At 53.7% G+C, this 15,076-nt stretch overlaps 1 protein-coding gene across 1 annotated transcript; it reads left to right on the plus strand.

Moving 5' to 3' along the window:
* Nucleotides 1-3,021: 3,021 nt before the first annotated feature.
* On the plus strand, nt 3,022-13,527 carry LOC130477865 (cytochrome P450 26C1). Its single transcript, XM_056849948.1, has 7 exons — nt 3,022-3,060; nt 3,428-3,688; nt 5,417-5,641; nt 6,962-7,237; nt 8,779-8,934; nt 10,131-10,682; nt 13,129-13,527. The coding sequence occupies exons 1-7, from the start codon at nt 3,022-3,024 to the stop codon at nt 13,525-13,527; spliced, it is 1,908 nt and encodes a 635-aa protein (XP_056705926.1).
* The last annotated feature ends 1,549 nt before the right edge of the window (nt 13,528-15,076 follow it).

The following is a 15,076-nucleotide window of genomic DNA, read 5'->3' on the forward strand; positions in this document are numbered from 1 at the left end:
AGATGCTGGGGTGTGGACGGAGTCTGCTGTGTGAGCCCCCCCCCCATCTCACTTTGCTCCACGGTCAGGCCCACAGAAAGGAAAGGCTTCTTCCCGGTTCCTTACTGGGGAAGTCCCCCCCTTCCCCTTGCAAACCGCAGTCTGAACAACCAGGCAGCGGCGGAGGTGAGACCAGAAAGAAAAACTGGTACAAGGTACCCAAAAGGTAAAGAATCAACACGAAATCTTGGACTCACACTGATACAAGTGCTTTTGTGAATAATACATAATACATTTAATACAAACACAAAATTAATATAAATATAAACAACTTGTATGTAGCCCTGTTCTAGCCTCTATGTATCTGTGCTGAACATGCCAAATAAACATAAAAACACAAAATTACAACAGTGTAACAATATACCCAAACAATATCACTGCACAGACCAAGGACATTTCAGTTGTGAAGCCTTCTTCAGTGGTCCGAATAATACAATTCTGTGCCCTTTTGAAAGTGCAAGAAAGTTGCAATCCTCAGACTGAGTAAGCTGACATTTGTAAATTGTAGAGTCTTAAATTTGTTTATGTCTCTTTCATACAGAGATGCCTTTATAATCTTAGGCTTCTATAGAAGTATTCCTTTCACAGTACTCAATCATCAAGATATTTTGAAAAAACATTGAAGACGAAATAAAAAGCAGGTTCTGCGGGGCAAAGGGCTACAACTTTGTTTGGTCAGGGGAAGAGCGGGCTATCCCTCCCCCCCTTCGTTTGACACTTGTCTCCCATTCATAGGGCCTACACCGCAGTTCCAGAAACGCCTGCGCACCCCCTGCCCCCAGAAACTTGCTTAGAAATGTGACATTTTTGATGGAAGGTCGGGGGAGTTTGGAATCCAGGTCTTTCGTTCTGCTAAAGACACAGGCTGGCCGGATCTCCTCAGATCTCAGCAGCAAAGCAGGGTTGGCCCTGGTTAGTATTTGGATGGGAAACCACCAAAGAAGGCCAGAGTCCTTATGTAGAGGAACGCAATGGCAAACTACCTCTGTTAGGGTGCTTTCACACATCCTGAATGATGCACTTTCAATGCACTTTTGCAGCTGGATTTTACTGTATGAAATGGCAAAACCCCCTTGCAAACAATCATTAAAGTGCATTGAAAGGGGATTGAAAGCGCATTATTCAGGGTGTGTGAAATGGCCCTCATCAGTCTCTTGCATCGAAAACCCTACCGGGTCGCCCGAATTGACAGTACTTTACACTCACACAGACATGAACCGGTTTATTTTTTTTAAAACCAGTATAGTCACCTGACTTAGGCTGTTAAAGCGATTTAGGGCTTTACCGGTCGAATGGTGCAATTCTACTCTCCCTTATGGGAGAGGGGAGACCTATTACCGTTCAGCGGGGCTCACTTCGGTTCCCTTCCACACCATCTGTAGTTTGCAGGGCTTAGCCCTTTTGCTCAAGGCGCATCCCGCGGAACCGCTTGGGAAGCAGGGCAGGGGAGTGCCACCTGCGCTGATCCAGCACCCAGAAAAGGAACCGGCTGTTTGGGAGGGAACCCAAAGACTTGTGGCTGATCTTCCAAGCCTTTGAATGGGGTGGGGGTTGGGGGGCTCTTTCTGGACAGCCCCAGAGATGGGGCTGCCCCGTTGGATCAGGAACTTCCTTCTTCTGCTGCCTTTTCTCCCTCTCATAATACTAGAACGCAGGGTCATCTGCTGGAGCGGGAGGGTGAGAGATTCAAAACAGATAAAAGGAAGTAATTTTTCACAGTTAAATTGTGGAACTCCCTGCCCCAGGTTGTGGTGATGGCTGCCAACTTGGAAGGCTTTAAGAGGGGAGTGGATATGTTCATGGAGGAGAGGGCTATCCATGGCTACTAGTCAAAATGTATGCATGCCTGTTCTCTCCAACAACAGAGGAGCATGCTCACTCTATTAGTTGCTTTGGGACACAGGCAGGCTGGTGCTGCTGCAGTCGTCTCGTTTGGGGGCTTCCTGGAGGCACCTGGTGGGCCACTGTGTGAGCACACTGCTGGACTTGATGGGCCTGAGTCTGATCCAGCCTGGGCGCTCTTACGTTGGGAGTGCTTCAAGTCCCCATCCTCCGTAAGCCCAGATTTCTCTCCCGCCAAGGCGCCCACCTGCCCGCCGGCCGAGCGAGCCCCGCTGAAGTCAGTGGGATTTTGTAGAAGCTCAAGCCAAGGCTGCAACCCGAGCGAGCCCTGTCCTTTGGGCTGAGCTGCTCCGCGCGCCTGCAGCCTGCCGCTTCCCAGCCACAAACCACCCACGCCGGAAGAAGAGGGGAGCCAGACAAGGGGCCCCGAAAAAGGCCCCGGGACCAAGGGAAGACCGCAGCGTCGGTGCCTCGGGGAGCGCCAGGATCCCGAGGCCATTTATGGCCGGGAGGTTTTGCCTTGGATCTGCCGCTCTCTGGATGCACGTTTCCCCCCTCCCAATTCTCAAAACTCTGCATGGGGGCTTGTTGTTGAGTGCTGAGAATTGGGAGGGGGGAAATGTGCACCCAGAGAGCGGCAAATCCAAGGCAAAAACCTCCCGTGCATAACTGGCTCGAGTCTTCTGCCCCCCCCCTTTTCCAGGGCTGCCCCTCGAAGGCAAAGCGGCGAGCCAGACGCCTCCGGCATCAGTGACTTGGAGATCGCAGCCAGCGGGAGGGTCCCGGTATGTGGGGGGGGGGGTTTGAGGAGGAGGGCCAGCTGGTCTCTTATTGGCTACCTGCGTGGCAGTCCCCTCCCCGCACAGGACAGATCTGTCGGGGCGAACTCCCTCCCCCTTCCCCGGACCCCCCCATTCTTGCACCCCGGGACCCCCCACCCCCCCCACCAATCCCAGCCTGCCGGTCCTCCCTTTAAATATGCAGCCCAGACGTCACCCACGAAGGTGCCAATATCTATATAAATCTGCCCCGGGCTGAGGATGCTGGAGTGGGGCGGTGGGGTTGGGGGTAGGCGGCCCGGCCAGGCGAGAAGCCCGACCCGACGGATCCCCTTTGACAACTGGGCGCGGGAAGGAGGGCATGGACGGGGAGGAGCTCGGTCCGGGGCGCCCTGCCTGGGTAGGAACTCCTCTTGGCACCAAGGGGGACCGGCTTCCCAGGAAAGGTGCGGGGGCTCAGGCGGCTGGAGGGGAGGCGCAGCCCTAGCCCGGGGCCGGCCCCCGACGGGACGATCTGGCTTGGGGCGAATCCGGTTTCGCTCCGGATCGGGCTGAGACGCACCGGCCTGGGAACGGAGGGCGCTTCCCCACGGGGCTCCGCCCGCCTCGCCCGTCCCTTCGATGCCCGGGGGCGCTCCCAGTTAGGATGGCAGCCTCGGGCAGCCGTCGGGGCGGGCAGCCGGGGGCCTGCCCGGGCAGCGCTCTTGGATCGCGGGGAGGGATGCCTCGGGCCGAGCTCACCCCGCCGCCCCCTGTTTCCTAGGCAGCCCGAGCCCGCTGACTGCCGCCCGGAGGGGCCGCGCCGGAGCGCGGAGATGCTGCCGCTGCCCGTGGAGTCTGGCGACGCGCTCTCCTGGCTGGAAGCCGCCCTGGCCGCCGCCCTGGCGCTGGGGCTCCTGCTGGCCCTGGCTTGGCACCTGTGGGCCCTCCGCTGGCGCCTGAGCCGGGACCGCGCCAGCCCCCTGCCCCTGCCCCAGGGCTCCATGGGGTGGCCCTTCTTCGGCGAGACGCTGCACTGGCTGGTCCAGGTGAGCACCCAGGTGGGGGGGGGAGGGTAGGTGGGGGTGGGGGTAAGAGGCGCTCGGGTGGCCGCGGCAAGCACACCTGAAGCTGCCTTACACTGACTCAGCCCCTGGGTCCATCCAAGTCAGTATTGTCTGCTCGGACCGGCAGCGGCTCTCCAGCGTCTCAGGCAGGGGTCTTTCGCATCACCCACCTGCCTAGCCCCTTGAACGGGAGATGCCGGGGATCGAACCGCGGACCTTCTGCGTGCCAAGCGGCTGCTCTACCGCTGAGCCACGGCCCTTCCCAAGCTCAAGGCATCCCCGGCGAGCGGCGCTCTGCCCATGTTCAGAGGACCACGTGTGCAGGAGGCTGGTTTTGGCGCAAGCCCTGGACGCGGCGATTCTGCCGTCCTCTCCGACGCATCGCCCCCTGCCTGGGAGCTCGGGGCGACCCCCGCCCGCTCCAAAGGGAGCCCCATCTCTGGGGGCAGCTGTAGTAGGAATGAGCCACGTTAAAACGGCCCTTTTTTGCCCGGTATTGGTCTTGAATGAACCCTCTCGTTTGAGCCTCGCGCGTTTCACCATCCTGCTCATCAACTGCTGAAACGACATCTCCAATCTGATCGTAAACTCCCCCATAAAAGATAGATTCTGCCGCATTTATAGTGGCTTTGGTGGGATTTTTCAAACTTAAAAATGTGCCTCCCCCCGCCTTTCCCTTTATTCCCACGCGGGCGCAGGATGGGCCTCCTTCGTTTCTTGGACGCCTGGAGGTCTTTGGGCAGGCGGCGTTTAGAGGAGGGGAAAGGCGCACGTTCCCGGGACCGGGGTGGAAGGCATCGCCGGCCCCTCTGTGCCCAAACCCCCGCTCCAGCGGTTCCTTCGTGTGGAGGAACAGGCGCTCTGCAGCTGCACATGGGGAGGGGCGGCGGCTCAGCGGCAGAGCCTCTGTTTGGCACGCAGAAGGTCCCAGGTTCAATCCCCAGCATCTCCAATTAAAGGAACCAGGCAGGTGGGTGATGTAAAAGACCTCTACCTGGAGAGCCGCTGCCGGTCTGACTAGACAATACAGACTTGGATGGACCCAGGGCAGTATAAGGCAGCTTCATGTGCTCCTACAGTTTTGGGGAAGGAGCCGTGGCTCAGTGGTAGAGCATCTGCTTGGCACGTAGACGCAGGTTCAATCCCCGGCATCTCCAGTTAAAGGGACCGGGCAAGTAGATGATGTGGAAGACCTCTGCCTGAGACCCTGGAGAGCCGCTGCCGGTCAGAGTAGACAATGCTGACTTCGATGGACCAAGGGTCTGATTCAGTATAAGGCAGCTTCATGTGTTCCTACAGTTTTGGAGAAGAAGCCATGGCTCAGTGGTAGAGCATCTGCTTGGCACGTAGACGCAGGTTCAATCCCCGGCATCTCCCGTTAAAGGGACCAGGCGAGTAGGTGATGTGAAAGACCTCTGCCTGAGACCCTGGAGACCCGCTGCCGGTCAGAGTAGACAATACTGACTTCGATGGACCCAGGGTCTGATTCGGCAGAAGGCAGCTCCATGTGTTCATGCGTCTGTGTTCGTCTCGTTATGCTTTGGATCGGTATGCCGAGCCAGTTCTGCGGCGCTGCGCTTACGAAGCGGGAGGGGGGGGGGACGGCGCTCTGCACGTGCTCAGAGGCGCCCTGGTCTTGCCGGCGAACGATCCTGGCGGGCAGAGGACGGGGCCCGACCTCTCGCCGCCTCTCTCCCCCCTCCCCGGCAGGGCTCCAGCTTCCACAGCTCCCGGCGGCAGAAGTTCGGCGCCGTCTTCAAGACCCACCTGTTGGGCAGGCCGGTGATCCGCGTCAGCGGCGCCCAGCAGGTGCGCAAGATCCTGCTGAGCGAGCACAGCCTGGTGAGCGCCCAGTGGCCGCTCAGCGCCCAGATCCTGCTGGGATCCCACACCCTACTCAGCGCCGGCGCCGAGACCCACCGGCAGCGCAGGAAGGTAGGCGGACCGGGGAGGGGACTGCCGGGGGGGGGCTTTTTTTGGGGGGGGTCTGAAAGCGCCCCGCCGCTCCTGTCGGGTCAAGAGCCGCTTCTGTTAAGCCGGCAATGCCAACCTGAAGCCAGTCAAAGCCGCCTGGTACAGTCCTGCGGGAGCTGGGGCTGTACCACTTCCCCGGGCCAGGGATCTCCCACTCTGGAGATTCTGGGGACCCGGGAAAAACAGCATGCCGGGAGGTACTTTTTGGAGGTGTCGTCGAAAACGGCAGGCACGGTAGTGTCGGCCAATAGAAAGCGATTCAGCACCAAGAGAAGTGGGATATCTTTTTCCCGGGATCAGCCAAAACCACACAAAACAGCGCCAGTTTTCGGATGCCACGGAATTCTTGGTCAGGCTGGATAGCCAACCCAAAAAGGGGGTTGATAGGAACAAAAGGAAAAGATACTTCCGGGCACGGTGGGGAAAGCCTGGTCTGCAGTTTGCCTAACCCTCCTGGCATGTAAGGCGAATGCGTTGTGTCACCCTATAGTGCCACCCTAAACCAAACGCCACCTTTCTACGCTCCGACGACTTCGATTAACTTCGAAGGGTGTGACTCCGCTGGCGTGTAACTCTTGGAAGGGTGTGACTCCGCTTGGGAACACCCCCTAAGCGGGTCTACACAAAACCCTACTGAAGTCTAATCCACGGGCCTTGATCCTAGGAAAGCCTTTTTAGGATTCTACCATTCATTGGGTGAGGGGGCATGGGCAGAGGCCCCCAGAAAGCGCCGGGATAGAGAGGGGGAAATACGACTTTAAAATTATAAACACCAGCAGTGAACTTACTTCCCGTTCTCCACCCCTCCTCTTTTCATCCTGATGCCAGGAACGTGGAAGCTGGCCGTCACTATTTTGGGGTGTTTTGTTTGGTCCTAAGGAAAAATACTCAGATTAAAAAAAAACATGCTTACCCGTAAGGATTCCTCACCTCTACAGTCTCTCCCGCCTACCCCTTGAGAAGTGGGACCTTAGGCAGTTCATGAGAGGGAGGGCACCTTGGCCATCTTCTGGGCATGGAGTAGGGGTCGCTGGGGGTATGCGAGGGAGGCAGTTGTGAATTTCCTGCCTTGGGCGGGGGGTTGGACTAGATGACCCTGGTGGTCCCTTCCAACGCTAGGATTCTGTCCTAAGTGGTGTATCCCCCCCCCCCATAGACACAGACGCACTTTGCTTCCATCAGGAACGGGAAACTGGGGGGGGGGGTGTTGCGTAAAGGAGGGGGGCTGGGCCTTTGCAGCAGCTCCCCAACCGACGGGCCCCCCTTCTCTCCTCTCCGCAGCTCCTGGCCAGGGTCTTCAGCCGCTCGGCCCTGGACAGCTACCTGCCCCGCATCCAGAAGCTGGTGAGCGCCGAGCTGCGCGCCTGGTGCCGGGAGCCCGGGCCCGTGGCCCTCTACTCCGCCGCCAAGGGCCTGACCTTCCGCGTGGCGGCCGGCGTCCTGCTGGGGCTCCGCCTGGAGGAGAAGCGCTTCGCCCAGCTGGGACGCGCCTTCGAGCAGCTGGTGGACAACCTCTTCTCCCTGCCGCTCAACGTGCCCTTCGGCGGCCTGCGGAAGGTATGTGTGTGTGTGAGAGAGAGAGAGAGAGAGAAGAGGAGGAGGAGGAGGGAGAAGAAAAGTTGGTTTTTCTATGCCAACTTTCTCCACCACTTCAGGGCGAATCAAACCGGCTTACAACCCCCTTCCCTTCCCCTCCCCACAAAAGCCAGCCTGCTTTAGTGGTTAAGAGCGGTGGTTTGGAGCGGTGGACTCTGATCTAGAGCACAGCTGCTTGGACGTTTTCCACTCGCCACCCCTTCCCCCTCCCCGGAGAAATTTTTATGCAACCCCGCTTCCGACTCATGGCGACCCTATGAATGAAAAACTAAAGTCAATGCATTTACCTGGGCTGAATAAAGACCCTGCATTCATGGCTCATTACCAACCAATGCTGATTTCTCCACACCCATCTCTCCCCTGGACATCACAGACTCTTCTGCATACCACACCTTATCCCATCACGCCTGCTATTCATATTTACATACTGTTAACATTCATATACTAATGCTTGTCTGAATTCACTCTCCTCTACTTAAAGACAGATGGATTCACATTCTAGCTGTATCTGAAGAAGTGAGCTGTGGCTCACGAAAGCTCATACCCTACCAGAAAATATTTTTGTTAGTCTTTAAGGTGCTACTGGACTCTTGCCCTTTTCTACTACTATGAATGAAAGTGCTCCAAAATGTCCAAAATCCCGGGTATACAGGTATATAAAACAGGTATACAAATCAAACATTTGCTGAGAATAAATCATATAGAAATTTATTTTAAAACATTTCTTTGGTGTACATATAATTTACCATTTACTGTTGCCAAATTTTTCGCGACCCCCACATTCAGTTACACGACCCCTTATGGGGTCACAACCCGCAGTTTAAGAAGCTTTGATCTAGAGCACAGCTTCTTGAATGTTTTCCACTTTTCACTGGAGAAAGTTTTACGCTTCCCTGGGTATATAGGTATATAAAATAGGTATACAAATCAAACATGTACTGATTCAGTAGAAGACAGCCTCACGTGTTCATGTGTTTTGTGACAGGTAGAAGGAGATGCCTTTGGCTTTGCCTTTAGAGTGTAATGCTTCTTTTGCAACTTGGGGAAGCTGCCCCCCCATTAGGCAGAATGGTGCTGGCAAGATGTTTTCGGGCCTGCCAGTCTTCCCTCCCTCCCCCACCCAGGTGGACTTCACGGGGTGGGCCCGTTTGGCCCGTTTCTGCCCAGGAGAGACTCCCTAGAGTGCCACTTCTTACTCATGTGAGCTCCTACTGGGAGAAGCATGGTAAGCAGTCCCAAATTTTCCAAGCAGGGGACGTGAGTTCAGACATCGAAAGGAAAGCTGGCCCCAAATTTCTCCACATAAGAAGCCCTTTGCCTCGAATGGCGCTTTCAAAGGCCCTAGTCCGCTGGGGGCATTTGGCTGCCCCCTTGTCCCCAATGAAAGGCATATGAATAGATGTCTTGAGGCATCTGCTTTCTTGGTTTGAGCCTGCCCTTCCTCGGGCTCTTCTTTCTCACAGCCCTGCTTCTCCCTGAAAGACCCTGCTTGTTTCCACCAGGGAATCAAGGCCCGGGATCTGCTACACCAGTACATGGAGAAGGCCATCGAGGAGAAACTGCAGCAGAAGGACCTGGAGGCCGACAGTGGCGCTCTGGATTTCATCATTGACAGCGCCAAGGAGCATGGCAAAGAACTGTCCATGCAGGAGCTGAAGGTAAACCTGGTTTCAGACTGGGGGTCACCTGGTCCCTTGCCAGCAAGTAAAGCAGGAAGGTAAAAAGTGCCTCTGCCCAGGTGCAGAGATTTCAAGGGTTACTGCAGCCCTTTCCAGACCTTCCCCTATGGGATCCTAGTAAGTCTCTCCTTCAAGCGAGTCCAGCTGCTGGTTGACTGTGTGTCAGGAGCCTTTCCTGCCTACCGAAGGGCGATCCTTGGTCTCCCCATGTTGAATTTCAGCTAGGCATCCTTGTTTGATTGCAGAGGCCCTGCTCTTCCTTTGGAATTGTATTTCCTTTGTTGATATCCTGCCTTTCTCCCCAATGGAGACCATAAGCAGCTTACCTTGTTCTCTTTTCCTCTGTTTTATCCTCACAACAACCCTGCGAGGTAGGTTAGGCTGAACATGTGTGGCTGGCCCAAGGTCACCAAGAAGAAGAAGAAGAGTTGGTTTTTATATGCCGACTTTCTCTAACACTCCAGGGAGAATCAAACAGGCTTACAATCACCTCCCCTCCCCCTCCCCTCAACAGACTCCCTGTAAGGTAGGTAGGGCTGAGAGAGTGTGACTAGCCCAAGGTCACCCAGCTGGCTTCGTGTGGAGGAGTGGGGAAACAAACCCAGTTCACCAGATTAGCCTCTGCCGCTCATGTGGAAGTGGGGACTCAAACCCAGTTCTCCAGATCAGAGTCCACCCCAAATGGGCAGGCTGTACATTGCAAGAAAGGTGTGGCGGACTCTGATCTGGACAACCAGGTTTGATTCCCCACTCCTTCACATGAGCGGCGGAGGCTAATCTGGTGAACCGGGTTTGTTTTCCCACTCCTACAGGTGAAGCCAGCTGGGTGTCCTTGGGCTAGTTACAGCTCTCTTAGAGCTCTCTCAGCCTCACCTACCTCACAAGGTGTCTGTTATGGGGAGGGGAAGGGAAGGTGATTGTAAGCTGGTTTGATTCTTCCTTAAGGGGTAGAGAAAGTCGGCTTATCAAAATCAACTCTAAAGAAGGCTACCTGCTAAGAAGAGGAAGGGGAGGAGTGGGGAATCAAACCTGGTTCTCCAGATCAGAGGACTGCTCCAAACCACCGCTCTTAACCACTATACCACGTTGGCTCTCTTTTAGAACTGTAAATATGAGTAAAAGTACAATGTGAACAAGCACTTTCATGGGGTCTCTCTTAATGGCTTGTTTTGCAGGAGTCTGCCATTGAGCTGATATTTGCGGCTTTCTTCACGACAGCCAGCGCCAGCACTTCTCTGGCCCTCCTTCTGCTGAAACACCCCTGGGCCATCCAAAAAATCCAGCAGGAGCTGGCGTCCCATGACCTCCTCCGGCGGTGCCACTGCTTTGTCACGGGCCCATCTCCATCAGGCCAAGAGACCGGCCCAAAGACAGTTGGCGAACAAGAGGTTCAAAAGGGAGACTCCAAGCCACCTTTCCCACCCAAACTGGAACGTAAAGCTGGAACAGACTCAAGAGGGAAGGAGAGAGCCTCCGTCATGCAGCCCCATGTGGCCAGATCAGTCCAGGAAACAAGCTGCTCTGGGACTACAGGCTTGGAAAGAGGGGAGGAAGCAGGCCGGCTCTTCGGCAGGCCAGAAGGACCCGAGTGCTATTGCCAAGCATCCCTGACCCTGGAGAAGATGAGCCGGCTGCGCTACTTGGATTGCGTCATCAAGGAAGTCCTCCGTTTGCTGCCCCCGGTGTCTGGAGGCTACCGGACCGCCCTGCAGACCTTTGAGCTGGATGTGAGTTGCGGGGATTTCGGCAAAGATTCCTCTGGTAGTTCTGGGTGGAAATGGTTTGCCGGGGTTGGGCTGGGTTGCCCAAGACCCATCCTGACCCTCTGTGGGGGTATGGGAAGAGCTTTGGCCCCTGCCACTGACTGGGACTTCCCGGCAGTGCTGTGGCCCCCGAGTTTCTCTTGCTTAGGAGCTGTGGAAGATGGGGGGAAGAGGCAAGCAAGTTAGGACAGGGAGGGATCCCAGTTGCAGTTGTGGGGGCAGGCAAGAGACCCAGCAGGCATGCCCTTGTGAGGAAGAGTGGGCAAGTGAGTATAATCTTGGTGAGTGGAAAAAGGGAACACGTGAAGCTGCCTTACACTGAATCAGACCTGTGGGGCATCAAAGTCAGTATTGTCTACTCAGACCGGCAGCAGCTCTCCAGGGTCTCAGGTTGAGGTCTTTCACATCACCTGCTTGCCTAGTCCCTTTAACTGGAGATGCCAGGGATTGAACCTGGGACCTTCTGCATGCCAAGCAGATGCTCCACCACTGAGCCACAGCCCCACGGGGAGGAGAGGTGGTGAACTGGAGTCTTCAGTTGCAGATAGTCCTGTTAGTCTGTCTGCAGTAGTAGAAAAGAGCAAGAGTCCAGGAGCACCTTAAAGACTAACAAAAATATTTTCTGGCAGAGTATGAGCTTTCGTGAGCTCACGAAAGCTCATACCCTGCCAGAAAATATTTTTAATAAGCTGTCGAGTAAGGGAGGAACCCCAGAGATCCTCACAGCAACCCTGTGAGGTTTGGATTGGGCTGAGAGTGTGTGACTGGCCCAAGGTTACCCAGTAATCTTCCATGTCAGAATGGGGATTTGAACCGGGGCCTCGCAGATCCTAGTCTAAGCACTACCCCACACTGGCTCTTACACTGGTGGGGTGCAATTTGAATGGATTGTCTAGTCACCAAAGAACGATTGCTAATCAGAGCAGGATTACAGCCAGATGAGGTCTTCAACCCCTGGATCAGGACTCTTAGGTGCATTGCAGAGCCCCATCTGCTCCTCTAGGGCAGCTGTTTTTTGCTGCTAGAACACGTGCAGAGAGCAAGGGTGCCATCCCTCCTGCTTCTGTTTGCCCACGTGCCACACGATGAGGTCACTCAGTGGTGAAGAGGATGCCTAACTAGCACAGGCTGGGATAGACACATTTGTTCCTCCTCTTCCTGTCATCTGATAGTGATGTCCTGTGACTTCCTGCCATGTGTTTGCAGGTCAGTGGGGCTCATGCTGAAGTGAAAGGTGAGTCCCAAGTCTGGAAAAATTAAACACCTCTGTCCTACTATTTAATTGATAGCTCTTTTTCTCGTTAATTGTCTCATTGGTGGGGAATCGTAAAATACTCTGTTGAAGACACGTCACTTTGTTTTCTGTATCAGAGCATATTTCATTAGGAAATTAGCAGGATAGAGAAAGATGGTTACAGTGAACTGATAGAAACGGGTTTTGCACAAGCTTCTTCTTGGACCGTGACTCTGTAGAACCACCAAAGTATTCATTAGAAGAAGAAGAGAGGGGAGTGGACATGTTCATGGAGGAGAGGGGTATTCATGATTACTAGTCAAAATGGATACTAGTCATAATGCATACCTAGACATGATGCATAATGATTCTCTGCAGGATCAGAGGAGCATGCTTATTATATTGGGTGCTTTGGAACACAGGCAGGATGCTGCTGCTGCAGTTGTTTTGTTTGTGGGCTTCCTAGAGGCACCTGGTTGGCCACTGTGTGAACAGACTGCTGGACTTGATGGGCCTGGGTCTGGTCCAGCATGGCCTTTCTTATATTCTTATGATCAAAAGAGAGCAGCGGGGTGGAAGGGTGGGAAAGACAGTAGTCTTCAAAATACCCTGGATCATTTGAGTCTTTCACTTGAAGAAGAAGAGTTGGTTTTTATTACACTGATTTTATCTACCTTTATCTACCTTTTATATGTTGGTTTTCTCTACCAGCTTACAATCACCTTCCCTTCCTCTCCCCACAACAGACACCTTGTGAGGTAGGTGAGGCTGAGGGAGCTCTAAGAGAGCTGTGACTAGCCCAAGGTCACCCAGCAGGCTTCATGTGTAGGAGTGGGGAATCAAACCTGCTTCTCCAGATTAGAGTCCACTGCTCTTAACTACTACATCACACTGGTTCCCTTGGAGCACTAAAAGGGACCACTTGGACCATTAAGATAAGTAATTTGACTTTCAGGGTGACTGCCTTTCAACTGTGACCCATATATCACCGAAACCATCGGCCATCTGAATCCTAATAACATCTGTGGGGCTTAAGAGTATCAGCTCAAATATAAGGACCTTGAGTTTTCTGTGAGGCTTTTCAAACAGCCCAAACTGCTTTGGATGTCCTCAGTAGGTTCCCCTCTGCAGGCCGTCGTCCCTGATGCCGATTTCCTTTTCTTTCCCCTGCTGTAGGGCTACCAGATCCCCAAAGGATGGAGTGTCATGTACAGTATCCGGGACACGCATGAGACTGCCGGCATCTATCAGAGCCCCCTGGATACCTTCGATCCTGAGCGCTTCTGGGTGCCCCAGGAAGAGGGCGAGGAACACAAAGTCGCCAGCGCTGACCGTTTCCACTACATCCCCTTTGGCGGGGGAGTCCGAAACTGCATTGGCAAAGAACTGGCCCAGGCTGTCCTCAAGCTGCTTGCTGTGGAGCTGGTCAGCACAGCCCACTGGGAGCTGGCCACCCCTCACTTCCCCAAGATGCAAACAGTGCCGATTGTGCACCCCGTGGACGGCCTGCAGCTCTACTTTCGTTCCCTGAAGCCTGGAAGAGGAAGTGGCGAGCCAGACGAGGCAGAAACTTGAACAGCACTGTAATCTCCACTATGTCTCTGCTCTCCAGTTTAGGGCCATAGAAAAACAAGCATCTGGGGTTAAAAAAAAATACTAGACTGGGAGCCAGCGTGGTGTAGTGGTTAAGACCAGTAGTTTGGAGCAGTGGACTCTAATCTGGAGAACTGGGTTTGATTCCCCACTTCCCCACATGAGTGGCAGATGCTAATCTGGTGAACCAGGTTGGTTTCCCCACTCCTACACATGAAGCCAGCTGGGTGACCTTGGGCTAGTCACAGTTCTCTGAACTCTCTCAGCCCCACCTACCTCACAAGGTGACTGTTGTGGGGAGGGGAAGGGAAGGCAATTGTAAGCTGGTTGATTCTTCCTTAAGTGGTAGAGAAAGTCCGCATATAAAAACCAACTCTTCTTCTTCTAGTGTAAGGCCTTCCTTCCTATCTGTTGAGTGTCAGATGGGCAAAGGACTAAGTCCCTGTCCTTGGTCCTTAACGGCCTATTAACATCCATTCACATTTAGACATGTGAGGGCCGCAGTGAGAACCCTTTCTGTAATAATCCGTTGCACTTCTTGTTAATTTAATACTTGCATCAGGCTTAACTTGGTTAAGAGAAGTTGTGGTTCACAGTAAGATGTTCCAGGAGGAATCCTAGAAACATTGCTGTGGCTTTTCACAAAGGAGTCGCCTTGTAAAGGCATGCTGGAATTGAACTATATGAAAGCGGACTTCATCTGACCCACTCCCCCAAGCGAACCTTCTTCAAAGGTCCTCACAGTTCAGAAGGAGGCTGTTACTCCAGCATGGTGTGGTGGTTAAGAGCGGCAGACTCTAATCTGGAGAACTGGGGTTGATTCCCCACTCCAACATGAGCGGCGGACTCTAATCTGGTGAACTGGGTTGGCTTCCCCACTCCCACACATGAAGCCAGCTGGGTGATCCTGGGCTAGTCACAACTATCTTAGAGCTCTCTCAGCCCCACCTACCTCACAGGGTGTCTGTTATGGGGAAGGGAATGGAAGGTGATTTTAAGCAAGTTTGATTCTTCCTTAAGTGGTAGAGAAAGTCAACGTATAAAAACCAACTCTTCTTCATCCCATGACAAGGTAGCAACGGCTGAGTTCCTGATAGGAAGGAACATAAATAAGCCAGTTGTCTCATAATGGGTACACTATGTATAACTCCAACACATTTCATTTGTGGATGGGAATGGTGTCTGCTTCTGTGTTAGTGCATGTCAAGGAAATCTTGGCACATCAATCCCAGATTTTCATGGTATGATCGTATGCTTCATTGTAAAGATCTCCATGAGCCCAGGACAGAGGATGAACTTAAAAGGGATGGCAGATGAGGGATAGACTTAATTTCTAATTATTAAGATCCAATTCTCATGTATGTCTTATATCAATCCTTCAAAAGTAATCAGAATAACTGAATGTTTGTATTAAAAAGGGGAGAAAGTGAATCTTGCATGGTAGCTGACTCATCTGCTGGGTTCCATTGATTTTGGTTGACCTCAAGATTTCAAACATGACAAAATGTAGATTGGTAGGTTCTCTCTGATT

Source organism: Euleptes europaea, chromosome 5 (assembly GCF_029931775.1).
Source record: "Euleptes europaea isolate rEulEur1 chromosome 5, rEulEur1.hap1, whole genome shotgun sequence".
NCBI lineage: Eukaryota > Metazoa > Chordata > Lepidosauria > Squamata > Sphaerodactylidae > Euleptes > Euleptes europaea.